Genomic DNA, 18,203 nt, shown 5'->3' with positions numbered 1-18,203 from the left:
CCTTGCAGGGAAGGGACCCTTCTCCAGAGCCACAGACCACCTCTGATCAGGTGGGAACAGGCTTCACCTGCTGACAGCCTCCCCACTCTTCCTCCAGCAGAAACCAAGAGCTCCCCCTGACGTCGTGCCTCCAAGAAGCAGCGGGAGGGTGCTGTGGGGCGAAGGTAGATTCACCTTGACTGTGCATCACTGCCCTCAAACGCTCTGTTCCCTAGAGCAGTGATTCTCAACCAGGGTAATGTTGTTCCCCATGAGGACATTTGGCAAAGGCTGGAAATACTTTTGGTGGTCACAACTTGGGAACGGGGTGATGGCTACTGACACCTACTGGCTTGAGGCCAGGGATGCCGCTAACCATCCTACAGTGTACGGAACAGCCCCTCACAAGAAAGAAAGACCCCCCCACCCCCCACCAAAGGTCATTAGTGTCAAGGCCAAGAAATCCCGGACTTGAGTGTTTTTTTGATGGCTTGTTCTCCCTAATGTTTCCTAACCTGGATCCCCCCCCCCACTCCTGACAGGAGACCATGATGGACCACGCCTTGCGCACCATCTCCTACATCGCGGACATTGGGAACATCGTAGTGCTGATGGCCAGGCGCCGCATGCCCCGGTCGGCCTCTCAGGACTGCATCGAGACCACCCCTGGGGCCCAAGAGGGAAAGAAGCAGTACAAGATGATCTGCCACGTGTTTGAGTCCGAGGACGTAAGTAACCGCGCAGGCCTGCCGCGCCCCTCCCAACGGCCCCGACTTCACCAGGGCCCCGGCGGCATCCCAGGCTCTTTGGAAGCCATGTCTCAGGTAGAAATCCTGCGCACCAACATGGATGTTTCCGGTGGAATCAGTGGGGTTTTCTTCTAACACTCGGGTTTGCAGAGATAGGGAACATAGTTTTACTTCACTTTATGAAATACGTCCTTCAGGGCTGTTCATAAATTGAACCGTAGTTAAATAGGCCAGGGGCGCTATCTGAAGAAATCCTTTAACACAATCTTTTTCTCCTAGAACAAATTACTCCCTGACTTTTCTGTGGTCAAGATGCACATTTTCACACGCCAGGCTTGCGCACAAGGAGGCAACTGTGCCCGAGGAACAGCTCTGCTTTTGCTCATGGCCATTTTCATGTTGGCATTTAAATACTCCAGACTTGCTGAGAGGCCATGAGCCCTTTGACTCTTTCCTTCAGTGGGATGAGAGCATCTTTCTGAGCCTGGAATTGGGAGAAGGGGACCAGAGAAGGGAGCAGGGGGCTGAATGGTGAGCAAAGGGGACAGTGGGCCAGGTCTCTCTGCTGCCCCCTGGTGGGCAGATCCTGCGGGTGTTGCCAAAGTAGAATTTTGAAAAGCCATCGCTTCTCCGTGAATACTTGGAAAGGGGCATTCTTGTTCACATATGGACTTGCAGGGCAGGGACCTGAAGCAGAAGGGAATGATCCCCAGATTTTTATATTTGAAGGCAGGGCTGAGGGATGGAGGTAGTCATCCTCTTGCTAAGAAGTTGAAGTCATCTAGAAGTGCTTTGAAGCGATGGTATATTGATGGGAGAAGAGAGTGTGTGCTGTGCACACACACATTCTTTTCCCCACGATCCAGATCTCCGTGGGCACCCGGATGGGCACTTCTGTGTGACTCAGGGCATGAGGATGACTTAGAGACCTGGCAGGGGGAGATGGGCCCTCGGGAATGGCTGTGAGTGATGGGCAGGGTAAGGCCAGTGGCAAAGGGTACTAGCCCCTGTGGATGGCTGCGGGCCGAGGGCTAGAGTCAGGGGTGCCGCTGTCTGGGGGTGCTGCTGCGGCCCCCCTGTTCTCCGTGCAGGGGGAGATAAGGCTGAGGGCCAGCGGAGGTGGGCGTGGGTGGGACTCTGAGTGGCCCTTGAACGAGTGAGGGAAGGACCCACCCGGTGGGGTACGGAGGGGTGGACCCTCAGAAGCTGCCCAGAGCATAGGACCTGGATGGTGGCTCCGTCCGGGGGGGCTGCTGGGGACGAGTAAGGGATCCGAGGGTCTGGTGACAGCAGACGGAACACCCGGAGAAAATGGAAGGTGGCATTAAGGATAGCAGTGGCTCTTTCTGAGACTCAGTTTCCCCCTATAAAATGGAGCTCAGGCACAGCCAGGCTGAGGCCAGCGTAGATGAGCCACACGGGCGAAAGTGCTGAGGCAAAGCAGTGCTGGGGTATGGCAGCTGCCTTTCCCCCGCCTCACCTCGTGCAGGAGGCCACCTCCGAGGGCCAAGCTGCCAATGCCCGCCCCTCTCCGAGCCCCCTGCGCTCCCCACTGCTTGCGCGGGGCTTCTGGCCTCACAGCACTGAGCACCCACAGCCCTGGCTGTGAGCTGGGGGGCAGGGGAGCCCCCTTGTCTGCAGGGCTGCCAGTGTGTGTCCCCCAGGCCAGCTGGAAGGGACACCGGGACAGAGGGTGGATGGGGAAATGGGAGACTGTCACCAGCAGTTGGGGGGGAGATGCCAAGGGCTCCTGGATTGCACCCCAAGGAACCCAAGCATGAATGGCCTCACTGTCCCCAGGAGCTCCTATGGGTTGGGGTGGGGCGCCCAGGCAGAACCCCAGGCAGAGTCCCAGGGCATCGGGCAGTGCTGCCAGGCTATCTGTGCAGGGGTGAAGGGAGCGATGCTCTCAGAACTCCTCCCTGTCAGGGGACCACAGTCAGCTGGGGACAGACCCGGCGACCTGGGGACAGCCGGCAGCAAGCTTTGGGACCACAGTGGGGCAGGGCAGGTCCTGGGGTCCCGTCCCCTGCCCCCTCCCTCTTCCGGCGTCTTCCCAAGGCCTGACTCCCAGCTTTAGCCAGGGCCCTGGCTACTGCTCCGCTGCTCCTCGGTGCACCACCTGGGCTCCCCACCCTCCAGTCCACACGTGTCCAGGCCGGGGTGTCTCCCGGTGGCCTCCGGGCACCGCAGCTCTGGCCAATCCGCCCTAAGCGGCGCGGCCAAAATGCCAAAATGCTGGTCTTGGGAGTGAGCAGGGCTTATTCCTGCCAAGTGAACATCGGCCTGTCCTTCCTGTAAACTCTTCCGGGCCCAGTGTGGGAGGGCAGTTCAATCAGACTCCATACCTATTTTGGGAAAGCCTTCCATGCTCCGGCTCTGCCTTTATCATCCAGCCCAGCCCGCTTTGGTACAGAGACATACTCATTTGTAGCACTTAAAGCATGCAGTGTGTAGAGGGAGGAAGGGATTTAGGCATTTAGGTCAAATCCTTGGTTTTACCATTTTCTGCTCCTGAGGTTTGCAGGGGGCGCCCATGCAGAAGGCCCCTTTGATGGCTGTTGGGAGGCAGGTGGCGGCAGGGGGTAGAGCAGCCCCGGGGCTCCCGCAGTCAGGGCTGGGTGGGGAGGAGGCCCTGCTGGGGGCCAGGCCCCTGGGAGCCCTGTTGCTCTCCAGGGCCACATGCTTGCCAGAGTGCTTGGCGTCCTTCCGGGAGCTCGGGACTTTAGCTCTTGCCCCTCAACCGTCCCCTGTCTGCACACTGGCTGGTGACAGGTGAAGCCTGGCAGTGACTTTCCAATGTCCAGGACCCTGCAGTGTCGGAGATTCAGTAATGTGCACACAAGTGGTTCCCTGTAGTGGAAAGAGGTGCTGTGCTCTGTGGGGTCTGTGCTGGTGTCTCCAGGTCTTGTGCTTCTCATCAGCCTCAGCCTGGAACAGCCACCCTCCCCCCACAAAAACAGCTGGACACACATGCTGCCTCCCCGGTTGACACTGGGTTCTAAGGAGACATAAATGTTGGGGAGACAACTAAGAGTCTCTGTGACCCTCCTCCAAGAACACACCTCAAGTCTACTTTTGGAGTAAGATGGGTGGAAAGAAAATACAGTAGTCACCAATTAAAACAACAAAGATAGGCTATTTAGCAAACAATTCATAATTTTCCCAGACTTTATTTGAAACTGTGCTTTGTCCTGGATGGTTGGGGATGGAAACGGCTCTGGCGGGAGCAGTCAGGACCAGGCCCTGCTGGGTACAAAGCAGCAGAGAGGCTCACCCCATGGCGGCCGACCGTGGGGTGTTGGCGGGAGGACAGCTATCACCAGAGGAGAGCCTACAGTTTCTCTCTTGTTCCTTTAAGCCCGGGCAAGGGCCCACTGCAGACTTAACGTGTGCACCCTGCGCCCAGCCCGGCCATGGCCCCTCCTCTCTGCACTGCGTGGCACGCCTGTGGTTTTGTGCTGGTCACGAGTGGGCTTCTCCCTGCCCACAGGCCCAGCTGATCGCACAGTCCATCGGCCAGGCCTTCAGCGTGGCCTACCAGGAGTTCCTGCGTGCCAACGGCATCAACCCCGAAGACCTGAGCCAGAAGGAGTACAGCGACATCATCAACACCCAGGAGATGTACAACGACGACCTCATCCACTTCTCCAACTCCGAGAACTGCAAGGAGGTGAGCCACGCGCACCGTGGGCGGGCCACGGGATGCCACGCTGCAGTGGCCTCTGCCGCCCACGCTGAGCCCCTGCAGACCGGAGCTGCCCCGCGATGCCCCAGAGCAGCTCCCTGCGAGAGGACACGAGAGCGAGCCCTCGAAGGGCCCTCATGCAGATCCCCATCCTCACAGCAGAGTGACGTGCTGCCCAGAATGTACATTTGCTCCTGCCTTCGGAGCTGAGCACTTGGGTGTGAAATGAGGTGGTGTTGTAACAAAGGAGCTGATTACAATCAGTCTTAATGACCTTGAAAATGTGCCTTTTAATGCCACTGTTATCATCTACTGGAGCTCAGCACCCAGGAGGTGTTTCTGAGAGGCATTTGAGAAGGGTCTTCAAACGGGGGACTTGGGTGTGCTGCCCAGGGGAGTTCCAAAGCTCCCAGAGGTGGAGGCCTGAGCACGGCCCAGTGTGTGCTGCTCAGGGATCTGCAGAAAGTCCTCCTAAGATACGGGAGCAGATACCCTGCAGACGACCCATACCCTGACTGCTTGTAAAGAAGTGAATGAAGGAATAATCAGACTGCTTGTTTAATGAATGAATGAATGAATGAATGAATGAATGAATGAATATGCCTGGCTTCTTGCTGAATGAATGACAGGCAGCTTTCTGAGAGAGTGACCCTTGGGGTGGATAGAAGGTAGGACTCTTCTAGATAAGAGCAAAAGCTGGGGGCAGATGTGAGCCCTGGAGTCTAACATTCTTCTCGCTTCCATGGGTTTGTGGGAGGTGAGAACAGCAGGAGCTAGGACGATGGAGCCGCTGTGCTGGGGCCTGGAGGGGTCCATGCTGGGCACGGGCGGGAGGGAGTCTGTGGTCCTGGTTCCAGCTTGGGAGCCAGAGCTGGGCGAGGCCAGGGGCTAGGCGCGCAGGCCCCTGGCCCCCATCACGGGCCCCTCTCACTGCTCATTTCCTTACAGCTGCAGCTGGAGAAGCACAAGGGCGAGATCCTGGGCGTGGTGGTGGTGGAGTCAGGCTGGGGCTCCATCCTGCCCACGGTGATCCTGGCGAATATGATGAATGGCGGCCCGGCGGCCCGCTCGGGGAAGCTGAGCATCGGGGACCAGATCATGTCCATCAACGGCACCAGCCTGGTGGGGCTGCCCCTTGCCACCTGCCAGGGCATCATCAAGGTGCACACACGGGGCCCCTGCCTTGTTTAATTCTCGCTGCCTTGTCCTTTCCCCCTTGACACGTGAGGAAACAGGTCCAGAGAGACCCAAGACCATACCATAGCACTGAAATCAGAGAAGGACCCGGGCTGCCCTTGGGGGTGAGAAGGGGACGTTTGGTTTCACTGATGCCAGTTCTGAGTGACATGGACCCCAGGCAAGGGCTGAGGACCCCCAGATGTAGGGTGACCCGGTGTGCATGGGAATTTCACAGGTTAGCACCGAGAGTCCCGTTTCCTGGGCACACGGGGAGGGGTGGGCCCCTGCATGGGTCTGAGAGCAGAGAGGCCGCTCTGACCATCTGGCCTGTGAGCTTGCAGCTTCGGGAGATGCTGAGCTGCCGGTCCCTGCTGGGGGTTCTTCACGCCTGGTTGCCCCAGCTCTAGAAGAGCCTCAGGGCAGAAAGCTCAGAGAGGCCGCTCCAAGAGGCCTAGCACAACTGTGCCTTTGCTCTGTCCAGGGTCTCCAGACAGTGGGCTCTGCCTGCTTGGGGGCCGCCCCGGGGCCTTCTGTCTGCATCCTGCCCCCAGCCCCCTGTGGCTTGTTCCCCCCTCCCCCGCTGTGGTCTTGGTGCTGGAGGACACGCCTGTCAGCCTGACAGATGAAGGGCATTCTCGGGGCCAGAGCCGGCCCAGCAGAGCATCTGCCTGACAGGTGACCGCCTGGGAAGCTGGACGGTAGACACGACAAAGGCCTCAGCCCGCGGTGCCAGAGGTTTGGTCTGCCTGGACCTCACCTCACAACCGTGGCCTGGGGCGCCCGCTGACAGTCACAGGTCGCCCTGAGGTCGCCGTTGGCTCCAGTTGGCCCAGGCTCGCTGTGGACTCTAGATCCTCTTGCTTACAGATTTTCACTGCGCCCCTCGCTCCCCGTCCCCACCCCTGCCATTAGCACGTTTTATTTTGAGGAAGGCTCCCAGCGTGGGGAGGGCCCCTCCCATGACCCTCTGAGGGCGACCCTGGTGCTGTCCCGTTGGTCACGCACCGTGTGCACAGGGCCCGGCCTCTGGCTGTGCGTGGTTCTACCTGGCTCAGACGGCACCCACCCACCGGGGTAGCCAGCCACCCGCACACGGGTCGCACGGAGGGACGTGGAGGCCGAGAGGTGGCTGACCCACCGGAGTCGTTCCCCGGCACCCAGGGCCCCTGCCCTGCCAGCTGACTCAGCCTCAGTCTGGGCCTGTGAGCTTGTGCTCGTGGGTGGCATCCAAGGCTCCCTGTGATGCCTGCCCCGTCCTGCAGGGTCTGAAGAACCAGACGCAGGTGAAGCTCAACATTGTCAGCTGTCCGCCGGTCACCACGGTCCTCATCAAGCGGCCGGACCTCAAGTACCAGCTGGGCTTCAGCGTGCAGAACGGGATCGTGAGTCTGCCCTCTCCTCCTCAGCCACCTCCACCGCGCATGTGTGGGCCTGGATGCAGGGGGCTGGCGAGGTGGGGGGGTGCTCTCCACCCCCCTGCCCCTGCAGCCGCTTCTGTCTGACGGCACAGGCCCTGGCGGGTGGGCACAGCTGGGCAGGAGCTTTGAGCATTTCCCGGGGCAGGCCTGGCCAGGGAGGGAGGGCTGGTGTGTGGCCAAGGAATGGGTCCCTCCAGCCCTGCTCGAAGCACCCTTGTCCCCGTGACGGCTGTTCCAACCACTGCAGTCTGGACACATCTGGCCAATGGCAACATCCGACTCTATGTTCAACAGATATTCACTCATTCACTCATTCATTCACCCATTCAGAGCCATCCGTGAGGTGCCTGCACTGTGTAGGCACTGAGGAAGCAGGAGGGCTTCCAGGAGGAGGTGATTCTGGGCTCGAGTGAGTGTTGGTCTGCCCAAACATCTGTGCCCGTTCCTCAGGCCAAAGCTCTCAGTTCAGAGTTCCTGCCTTTTCTTTGACCCGTGTTTAGCTGGAGTGAATCTGTTTCCTTGGTCATCCCCCGTGCAAAGGTCCCAGTGGGCAAAGACGTGGCCACGGATGGAGGACAGAAGAGGCGAGGCCAGTCACTTCCAGATTGCTTAAGCCAGCTTTGAGTATTAAAGAACTGAGGAAGAGGTTCAGTAGGTGGGAGTCGTGTCAGGGGAGGGGGGATATGGATGTCTGCCCATGAGCACAGAAGAGACACAATGGGAGAACATTCTAGAAAGACAACTGTAAATGAGTCAAAATTTTCCATGTTGCTATCTGGTACAGAAGTGTGGAGAAGTATGTGGAGCTGGGGAGAGTCCCAGGGCCATTTCTGTCCCTTCTGGGTTAGTGCGCCCTTGCCGCTTTAACAAGTGTTCTCCAAATCTCAGCATGTTAAGAGTTGGTTTCTCACTCGGGTCACAGTCCACTGGGGAGGGGTCTTTGCTCCACAGAACCACTCAGGGGCCCCGTCGTGCCCTCACCTGGCTTTTGGAGGCCCCCACTAGCTGCTCTGTGACTGGCTGGCAGCTACAGTGAGATAGGGACCCAGGTGTGGCCCTTGCCATTTCTGGCCACAGCTCACTCGCCCGCACAGGACTCAGTCCCACGCCCCACAAAACATAGGGCAGGCTGGGAAGGTGGCCATCTGGTGCCTGTGACAAAGAGGGAAAGGGTGTGGGGGCATCTAGCCAGCGTTGGCCAAACCTTCCTAGCTGTGTGACCCTGGGTGGGTCACTTCACCTCTCTGGGCTCTCCTCAAAATGTGGTTGTGAAGATTAACAGAGAAAATCCATAAAGTACATGGAGACATTTAAAGAAGGCCCCCCGGGCCTGGATTCTGCAGAGGAGAAAGGCCCTTTGGCACTTACACCCGGGCATGGGGGCCCAGCTAGGTTGTCTGCATCCCCTGGGGGACTTCTGTCCAGGTCAGTGCATCTGTCCCAGGAGCTGGCCAGGTGGTGGTGTGGCCTGGCCCTGCCCTGCCCAGCCCGTCTGCGTACGCACGTGCCCGGGGCACAAGTAGCTGCCCTAGGGGCTCTGCAAAAATAAATTGCCCGGGGTCTCTGGCTGCAGCAGCTGTGAGCACTGTGGAATGCGCACGGGCCCCATGCTCAGGGAGGCGCTAGGAGGGGCCTTCTGACCTGCCTCCTACGTGCTAAGCCCTCCCCCAGGGCCTGCCTGGGAGCCATGCTGCTCCTTCAGAAGTGCCGCCCTCCCAGGCTCCCGTGTGGGACCGTGAGCCCAGGACAAGCCCGATGCCACCCCCTCCCCAAACCCCTGCCTCTCTTCGGCTTGTCTAATTACAAGGGCCCAAGGAGGAGCGTGGCTACTCGTGAGGAGGCGACTGCCACACACAGAGGTTCAGTAACTCGCCCCGGGGCCCACAGCCAGGGAGGCCATCTGGGACTGGGGGAGAGAAGGCGGGGGACAGCGACAAGGAAGGAGCGGGGCTAAGTTAAGGCAAGCAGGAGAGGATGGGGATGCCGTCCCTGGGGAAGCAGCGGTGCAGGACAGGTGCAGGGGGTCTGAGGGGACACGTGAGCCTTCCTCGTCAGAGGCAGCGGGAAGAAGGCAGGGTGGCTGACGAGGGGGCTCTCCTGGGGAGGTGAGGGGGGGTGGCCTCTGCAGGTGGGGACGAGCACGCCGGTCCACATCAGTGGCTGCGAGGCTGAGGGCAGTGAGGAGGGCAGAGGCGCTTCTCGGAAGGTTTGGCAGGTGTGGGGATAAAGGCAGCAGCAGATCTAGGCTTTGGGGGTCTCGGAGCTGGGGGGAAATGATACCCGGTTCTGCAGACAGCATCGCCTGGGCCGTGCCTCCCGGCTCTCAGACGCCCCGACAAGAGCCCTGAGGCAGAGTGCTGGTCACTTCTTGGTGCCTCCGCCACGGGTCCAGGGTGTGTGTGCAGCTTGGAGCCTGGGGGCGACACTGGATGAGAGGCAGCGGGGGTGGGGGGCGGTCGCAGAGAGGTGGGGACTGCGGTGGTTCTTGGGACGTCTTCCCCAGTATGTGGCAGCTGGCCCCGAGAGCGCCAGGGAGGGTTTTAGATAAAGCAAGCGAATCTGCGTGGGTTCTCCTGCTGGGACGCATCCCCCCCGTGGCCCAGAAAACGGCGCAGGCGGCTGCACCGATCAGGCCCCCGGGGAGCTCGGAGGCCCTGGTCCCAGGCAGCTGCGCCCACAGCCGCTGCTCAGGCTGTGTCCCAGCAGCTTTGGGTGGCTGATGAAGGCCACAGGCTCCATCGCTCAGCGGGGGCCTCGTGGCAGTGGCAGGAGTGTGTTTGGGAGAACGTTCAGGAGGCCGGAGGGTGCTGGCTCTTCCTGACCGAGGGCTGGCTCTGGGGACACAAGAGCTAGGCTTCGCGCCTCACAGCGTGCTCAGGTCCGACCTCGGCTTCCAGCCCACTCAGCCTCCCCAGAGGGGCCTGGCCTGGTAACCGTCCCCTCCCCTGTGGTCCCCTGCCGCCTGCAATAGTGGAGTGTCCCCTGGCTGGCACCTCACTCATGACCACGGGCCTCCTTGTCCCCAGTGCCCGTGAGGCTCTCAGAGGTCCCCTTCGACCCTTGCCGAGCCCCACGTGGAGTCCTGGCTCCCGGGAGCCCCTCCACCCCGCCTGAGCAGAGCAGGGCCGGAGGGTGGCAGGTCGCCTGGCTAGGAGATGGCATTCGTTAGCTCCTGGGCACAGCCCCCGTGGTTTTCTGCCTGATCGCTGCAGAAGCTTTTCCCGTGGCAGGTGGCCGGCATCCGTGTGCAGGGTGAGTGGTCCCAGCACGGGGGCGTCTGCGGAAATCTGGGTGCTGTCACGTGAGAGGAGAGAGGGAGGGTCCTCTGCACAGCTGTTAGTGTGCACACACGTGTATGTGTGTACGTACGGGGGTGTGCACGTGCGTGTGCGCGTATTGCATACCTGTGTGTGCACACACCTGTGTGTGTGGGGGAGGTGCTAGCCGGGGCACCGGCCTCCTCCTGGAGCTTAGCGCGGCCTGTCTTTTCTCCAGAACGACAGGCCGGCGTGGCTAAGAAGCTGTGTTACGGTTTGGAATCGGCCACACTCCCTTTTCTTTCAGGCCCAGCTCTCTCCTGGGACATCTGTTTCTTCTTTTGTCTGTTTCAGTTGTGGTAAAATGAATTAACATTTACCATCTTAACCATTTTCAAGCGTCCAGTATGTTGTGCAGCCCTCTCGAGAAGTCTTCATCGTGCAAAAGGGAAACTCTGCGCCCATCAAACACCGACTCCCCATTCGTCTCTCCCAAGCCCCGTTTCTGGCAGCCACCATTGTACCTTCTGTCTCTCTGAACTTGACCACTCTAGGTGCCTCATAGACATAAGTGGAATCAGACAGTACTTGCCCTTTGGAGACTGGCCTTATTTAACTCCCAGCATAATGCTCTCAAGGTCCATCCACCTTGTAGCCCATGTCAGAATTTCATTCCTTTTCAGGGCTGACTAATATTCCCGTGTGTGACTAGACCACACTTCATTTGTCCATTCATCCATCAGTGGACATTGGGTTGCCCCCGCCTCTTGATGGTGGTGAATCATGCTGCAGTAAACATGGTGTGCAGGACTTCTGTTCTTCCAGTCTGTCTAGTTTCATCGTTGCAAATACTCCTAGGCCCCCTGGTCCATCTGTCTGGGGTGTCAGTCCATCGATCAGTTCTAGGAACCAGGAAATGAAGGCCGCCCCATGGGGAAGCTCTTCCCACAAGCTTCGGGCATCCCTGGGCAGCTGGTGTCTGCAAGGCTGGTCCAGTTAGGGAATAGCATTTTCTGTTACCATTTCAGAGAGGACGAAGGAACAGGGAGGTCAAGGAACTTGCCCCAAGGCTCCCAGCTGGGAAGCGGCAGAGCAGGGATTGGGCCTGAGGCCAGCCGTTGTGAAGAGCATGCTCACACTCCCATGGCCCATCATCAGACGCTTGTACAAGGGGCCAGGGGCCAGGGGGCGAGCGTGTGCACAGACTTCGCAGCACTTGTGAGCGGTGCAGAGGCCGATACGTTTGTATCTAAGGCCCAGGGTGTTAGTGACCAACATAAGTGTACACGGGGCCCTGCTTATGGCCTCGGTGGTGGGCCCGCTCGTCTCTCCTCTCACTAAGACTGCAGGGACTGCTGTGCCTCCCGACAATGTGGTGCCACACGGCCAAGTTCCCCTGAGTCCCTTGGAAAAGTTTGCTGACATCTGAGTTAGTCTTGCACAAGTGCTTTTTCCATTTTCAGCTCCATTACACCCAAAGTACAATGCATTAGTTTGCAGACAGGCCCCGGATGACCCAGTTAGCGCTGTTTCTAAACGGATCCTTCCTCTCTTTCCAAAACACCACCATTCAAGAAATCAAGACGTCTCCCGCGGGGAGACACCAGCCTTCTCCCCCGCAGAAGTGCACCCCGTGAGGTTGGAATGCACCCTGGTTCCTGTGGGCATGCCTCATTCAGGAAGGCCAGGACCCGTGTGTGTGTGTGTGTGTGTGTGTGTGTGCGCGTGCACACAGCCTTCTCCTCAGCATGTCCTGCTCCCCTTCTGTCCTCTCCCCCGGCCTGCCCCCCAGATTCCAGCTGGGGTCACTGCCAGGGTCCAGGTCCATCCTCCTGGTCATTCCCTCTAAAGGGGCAAAGCCGCATGTCCTGCTCCCTCTTCACTTTATTTCCCCGACTCTCGATGACTAGGGAGGAGGCTGCCAGCAGGGGTGTAACCAAGCCTGCACCTTCTGCGGACTGTCCCAGCTTCTTTGCCTGGGAGCACGCGGGGCCCTGCCTGACACTTGGGAAGGCCGGGAAGCGAGCCTGGTCACCCTGAAGCAGCTTCCTCGGGACCTTCAAAGAGCCAGTTACAGTGGGCACAAAATACCCTTAAATCGTTTGGGGGGCAGACAAGGAATAGGTTACTCCTTCCTTCTCGGATGGAGAACTGGGGCAGTCAGGTAGGCCACCGTGCTTCTCTCTGCCGGCCCCTGGTGAGCCCGTCTGAGCCGAGTGCCCGGGCTCCAGGACTGTGACCCGCTGCGCGGCAGGAGTCTGCTTGGCTGGGCGGTCGTGGCCTGGGACTGTGACCTCAGGCCGCACATATGTCTCCTACCGGGAAGACAGAGACCCCGAGGGCCGGGAGGGACCCACACGGTTGGTTGAGAAAGGCCTGTGGCATCAGTGACAAGGCAAAAATCCACAAAACAAAGGACAGATGGGAATCCTGCATATGGTGCCAGGGTCAGCCTGCGGGCAGTGGCCTTCTGAGCCTGTCTTGGCTTCAAAAGGTCCAGGTCCTGAGGGAGGGAAGGGGGGGTAGGCGAGGGGGGAGAGCCGTCCTGTCTAAGGGGAGCGTCATCCCCCAGCAGCCTTGGAAATCAGAGGCCCCGGCTGAATGAGCAGGCCTGGCCAGGGCCTGGATGTGAGGTGGCTCTGACACTGGCAGGAGTCCCGTGGGTGCAGCCGGGGGGTGTTCGCCACGAGGCACAGAGGCGGGTCCCCTTCCGTGGAATGAGAAGAGCAGTGAGGTGCACAGAAGGGCTCGGCTGTCCTGCCTGCATCGAACACCACCTGGGGCTGGGCCTCCTGCCGGCGGCCGACCCTTGACCTCTTAGGGTGCTGACCCGACTCACCCTTCCTGATTCTGGCTTGGGGTCCCCTGCCTTTTCCAGTATGAAGATGCCTTAAAAAGTGACCAAATCCTCAATGAGACAAGAGCCATAATCGCAGTGTTTTCAAATTAAGGAAACCGTAAGGACAAAGGCACCATGAATTCGGCGAGGCCTTTAGATGATGTGGGGTGGCCCCCAGGCACTCAGGGGACAGGGTCCAGCCAGCCTAGGCCACTCCTGCCTGGCTCTGGGCTGGGCCTTCCTCATTCTCCAGCATGGCTGGTGGGGTGCAGCCCTCCAGGGCTGCTGAGCTAATGCTGGGGAAGGGGCCACCGGGGTCTGGCCAGTGCTTGCCGAGGTGCCCGGGGTCAGGTGCTGGGGCAGAGTGCACCGGAGAGACCTCCGGCAGTGGGTGGGCCTTCAGAAAGCCTCACCCCCAGGGTTCCTGCTGTTGGACCTGCTTCTGCCCTTGCACTGGGTTGTTGGAAGCAGCGTGGTGGGGAGGGACGTGGCGTCCTCTCTGTTCGCTCCCACCACTGCATCTCCAGGACTTCAGCATCCCTCCTACAGAGCCATCGGGGTGCAGCCGGCCCACCTTCTCCCCTGAGCCAGCAAGTCTCGTCCTCTAGGGTCTGCCGCCATCTCCCCGTTGTGGTGGGAGAAAGGTGGGCGGGTGTCCACACCTTTCTGATGTCATGATCTTTAGTGAATTCCACACGCAGGTGGATTTCACAAACTCGGGGCCTTCATCATCATTTTCCCAAACTCTTTGTGGTTGTTGGCTCGTGAATTCATCACCTCCTTGTGAGATGGGAACAGTGACTTCTTCGCTTGTAAGAGGAGCAGATGGGGCTGGTGGAGAATCTTCCAGAATGTGCTTCCACTGTGCACACCACCAGCCCTCTCCACTCCCCTGACGCAGGAACAGAGGCTCTGGGATGGCTGGAGGCGGGGTGGGGAGGCGCAGGGAGCAGATCCCCGGAGGGCCTGCAAGGTTCTCCCACAGGCCATGCTGTTGACTTGTGTTTTTTAACCTAGTCCAAATCATGAACGTCCCCATTGGTGAGTCAGCAGATTGCATGTAGAAGCATTTGTCCCGTGGGCTTCTCCCTCTGCGTGATTCATGTCCCTGCTTCCCGCCTGGGGACTGTGGTGAGCTCCCGGCGGGTGTGGCGGGGACTTGTGTGCTGACCTGACACGTGTCTGCCTAGATCTGCAGCCTCATGCGAGGGGGCATCGCAGAGCGAGGAGGCGTCCGAGTCGGCCACCGCATCATTGAGATCAACGGGCAGAGTGTGGTGGCCACGGCCCATGAGAAGATAGTCCAGGCTCTTTCTAACTCGGTCGGAGAGGTAAGGCCGCGCCCCGTCGTCACCCTGCTGGAGTCCGACCCGGAGTCTAGGGCCCTCTGAGCCCTACATTTCCGTGCCCAACATCCGTGCCCCCGAGGGGGCTTCTAGGAGGTGCTCGGGAAAGCCACCGGCCCCTTCCCAGAAAAACCTTCCTTCTCGGGAGAGCCCGCCCTTGCTGGGACCTTGGAGCATGCCTGTGCTGGTCATGTGCTCCCACCTTGACCTCGGCCCGTCACTCCCTCTCCAAGGGGCGCTGGGCATCAGCCGAGCCGGCGGGGCTGTGTCTCTCGCCCAGGGAGTGCCGGGGACAAGGATGAGCAGAGCGGCGGGCGGCCTTTGCCTGTTCACTCGGGCTCTGTGCGGCGGACAGGAGGGCGAAGGTGGTGGCCGCCGTTTCTGGAACTGGGTCTTGCGTGCTCCTTGTGGCAGCCCTGCCCGCTGCAGGCCTCGCCCCCCAGGGCACAAGGCTCTGGGCTGGGGTTCGCCCCTCTGCCTGCTTCCTGCCATCTTCTTGCCCACGGAGCTGCTTCACCCTTTCCTGCACCGCTGGCTTTAAACTTCCTGCTTTTCTAGTTCTTTCTGGCATCCCTGCGATGCCAGCTTGAGGTGGACGAGGGTCAGAGCGGGGGGGCACAGGTTTCCCCAAGGAACTCACAAGTGAACAGGGTCATTCGGGGTGAGAAGTAAGGTGCTCAGAGTCTGCGGAACCGGGGTCCGGAAGGAGGCCTCCCCCAGTGCCAGTGTGTGTGGGTGTTAGCGGCAGTGGGGGCGTGTGAAGGGGGAGTCAGAACGAATGGGGTGAGGGTCCCCCCGGGACAAGTGCAGGAGGCTGAGGCCGCTGCAGAGGTGGGTCGGCCGAGGGGCCAGTTGCAAAGGGCATGGGTGCCCGGTGTGGGGGGGAGTCCACATTTGATTCTCGGGGCTGTGGAGGGCCCCGGGGGGCTGAGCAGAGCAGTGGCAGGCTCAGGCTCTGTGGCGGTGGGAGAGAGGGTGTGGCTTCCATCTTGTAGCCACTGCGGGTGAGCTTGGCCCCTGGGTGAGTGGGTGGGTGCTGTTTCCCAGGCGGCTTCTGGCCACATTTGCTGGGGGCCTACTCTGTGTTTTGTGAAACTGCCAGGCTGGGGGAGGAGGCCTGTTTTTCTGGAGATTGGTGGTGGCAGATGGCTGGCTCTCAAGAGGGAAGAGGGGGGCCAGGTAGGCGCCATTAGCCTCCTTTTACAAATGGCTTCAAAGAAAGGAAAATCCAATTTTCCTAAGTGGATGTTTGAAACGGCCACCCCACTGGGGTGATCAGCCTCACACCTACAAAGAAAGCAATCAGGTGGAGGAGAAATGTTTCCAAGTCTTCAGACCTGAGACGAATTGGTACTCGAAGAGACACAGAGGCAGCCGAGGGTGTGGCTGGGGGATGGAAGTGTCTGCCTGCCATCTTCCAGCATCCCTGAGCGCATGTGGGAAATCAGTCCCTGGTAGCAAGATGTGAGGCTTGGGTGGGTTTCAGATTGAGGAATGACACAGAATGTTCTCCTGATGGAAGAAGCCATGCTTCTTCACCATGGATGATGGTGGCATTAAAATCTAAATTGATCACGTAGATCCTGGTGGGGGGGGCGGCGAGCCGGGAGCATGTGACACTGTGAAAACCATCTGCACGATCGGCCCCTCTCTGGGTTGGTCAGACGGGGGCTGAGACCTGCTTGCTGGAGGAGGGGTGGCCACACCATGCCCGCCACCGCCGCCTCTTGCTGGGCACTGGGAGGGTGAGGCCCGCCGCACGCATGCCATCCAGACCTCCCAGAGCCACAAGGCCTGAGCCTGGCATAGTCCTGGGAGCAGGGTACTAAGAAGAGATCAGAGCAGCAGAAGCAGAGCCCAGCTCCTGTGCTTCCACTGGTTTAACTCTTCCTCCCAGAGCCGTCACAGGGCTGGTGGGGGGGGGGCGGAAGGCACACAAGGTCACTCTCCCTGGGGAGCCATTTTGAGCCTCACTGCTTGTGTACCCAGCCCGTTGGAGCCAGAGAGTGAGGCCAGGCTCCGAAGGCTCATTTGCTGACCCCCAAAGAATGGGGGGGGCAAGTTCTCGGACCCCAGAACACTCACGTTCCCTGGCTTCCTGGGAAGGGTTTCAGAGGCCTAGGCACCCTCAGCCTGCTCCCAGATGAGTGGGCAAACCGTAGTCACAATTAAAAGTCTGGTTTTTTGCCCCTCTGCTGTCAGCTTGAGCTGAGGGGAAAACTAGCACTTGAACGTGTGTGCAAAACCCTCTGGAGAGACGGTTGGAGAGGCCAGCTAGGAGTCTGCCGTGCCAGGAAACGCTTTCTAAACCTCCATCGAGGTGGTCATTCCTCCCTCACTGGGCAGAAAACCCTCAGGGGGGTCGCGAAGCGAGCTGGCTGCCGGAGTGTTGGATTTGCGTTGGTGGCATCAACGGGCCGCGGGAGGCCAGCGCGGGAGAGCTGGTTCAGCCCCTGTCTCTCGTTGACAGATCCACATGAAGACCATGCCTGCCGCCATGTTCAGGCTCCTCACGGGCCAGGAGACCCCGCTGTACATCTAGGCCCACCCAGCCTGCACCGCCCAGCCCGCCTGGGTTCAGAGGAGCCCGAAAGGCTGGACCCAGGACCTGACCCCTGACCCCACAGCCCGCCCAAGGACACTGGCTCCTCCGAAGGGCGTGCCCTCACCACCCACTTTTTTTTTTTTTTGGACAAAAAGGGGGGATGTCTTCATCAAAGGAGAGTCACAGGAAGCATCTCTGTAGAACAGTCACGTGTTTTGCCCATTTTGACCTGTCTTCTCGTTGCGACGGACAAGGCTGTTTCTCTGTAGCTGTGTGTGGTGTGGAGTGTGTCTTTCCTCCCTGAAGCCGTGGAGAGCGGACGTGAAGGGAGCCCCGCCAGGACAGCAAGCTCCTTCCCGGGACGGGGGGCCCTCGGGGTGCTTCGGGGGAGGGCGATCGCGCTGCTGCAGCTGCCCGGATCCCGGGGTGTGACTTGTAAGTGAAGTCCGGGAACATGTGATTGTACTGAACCAGAAGGGAGACGGTCCTGAGTTAAATAAAAGATGATGGCCACAACATGGAAACTCCATATTTATTTAGACACTATCACGGTTTTGACTTTCACTTTGACAAGCCATTCTTCAGACTTTAGGGTTTCCGGGTGACCCGCCCGCGCACCTACCGCTCCTGTCCTCACCCGAGGCTCCGAGGCTCCGAGGCTCCGCGGACTTGCGTGGGCACGCCCCCTGCTGGCCGCCTCTCCCCGCCCCCCGGGGGCGGGGCCCGCTGGCTCCTCCTCCCAGGGACACGGGGCGCAGTAGCCGCCCTCTGTTTCCAGCCTCTATACACACACACACACACACACGAGCTCCACACACACACACACACACACACACGAGCTCCCCCACCCCCCAAACGCCGAACCCACCCTGGCAGACTCTGCCACTCCGGGGGCCGCCGGTGGCGAGAGCAGGTCACTGGGCGAGCCGGGCGTCGCCGCGAGCAGTATTCGAGCGTGTAGATAAAGTGAAACGTAGTCTAGTTCGGTTCATTAGAGGTCATTGTTAACTGACGTCCTTTTGTCTGGAAGTCTCTTTTTTTGGCCCCGGCCTTGAAGAATACACTGTGACTTAAGAAGCCTTACCATGCAGTAACTAAAGCTTTAGGATTACTGTATTCAAGGAGTGACCTGTGTGTTGCATGCAGCCGACCTTAGGAAGACTCGCTAATAGCACTAATAAAGCTGAAGTCCTGACGAAAAGC

At 59.7% G+C, this 18,203-nt stretch overlaps 1 protein-coding gene across 6 annotated transcripts in view; it reads left to right on the top strand.

Moving 5' to 3' along the window:
* APBA2 (amyloid beta precursor protein binding family A member 2) overlaps nucleotides 1–18,201 on the top strand; it is a 245,586-nt gene extending 227,385 nt beyond the window's left edge. For all 6 annotated transcript variants that reach the window (XM_078078981.1, XM_078078978.1, XM_078078979.1 and 3 more), the window contains 6 exons: nucleotides 522–707; nucleotides 4,222–4,401; nucleotides 5,365–5,577; nucleotides 6,858–6,977; nucleotides 14,300–14,440; nucleotides 16,926–18,201. In XM_078078981.1, the coding sequence (XP_077935107.1) occupies nucleotides 522–707; nucleotides 4,222–4,401; nucleotides 5,365–5,577; nucleotides 6,858–6,977; nucleotides 14,300–14,440; nucleotides 16,926–16,997 (912 nt within the window). In that variant the 3' untranslated portion in view covers nucleotides 16,998–18,201. The remainder of the gene's footprint in view (nucleotides 1–521; nucleotides 708–4,221; nucleotides 4,402–5,364; nucleotides 5,578–6,857; nucleotides 6,978–14,299; nucleotides 14,441–16,925) is intronic.
* The last annotated feature ends 2 nt before the right edge of the window (nucleotides 18,202–18,203 follow it).

This window comes from Halichoerus grypus, chromosome 8, assembly GCF_964656455.1.
Source record: "Halichoerus grypus chromosome 8, mHalGry1.hap1.1, whole genome shotgun sequence".
NCBI lineage: Eukaryota > Metazoa > Chordata > Mammalia > Carnivora > Phocidae > Halichoerus > Halichoerus grypus.
This window is presented reverse-complemented; position numbering and strand designations above follow the sequence as displayed.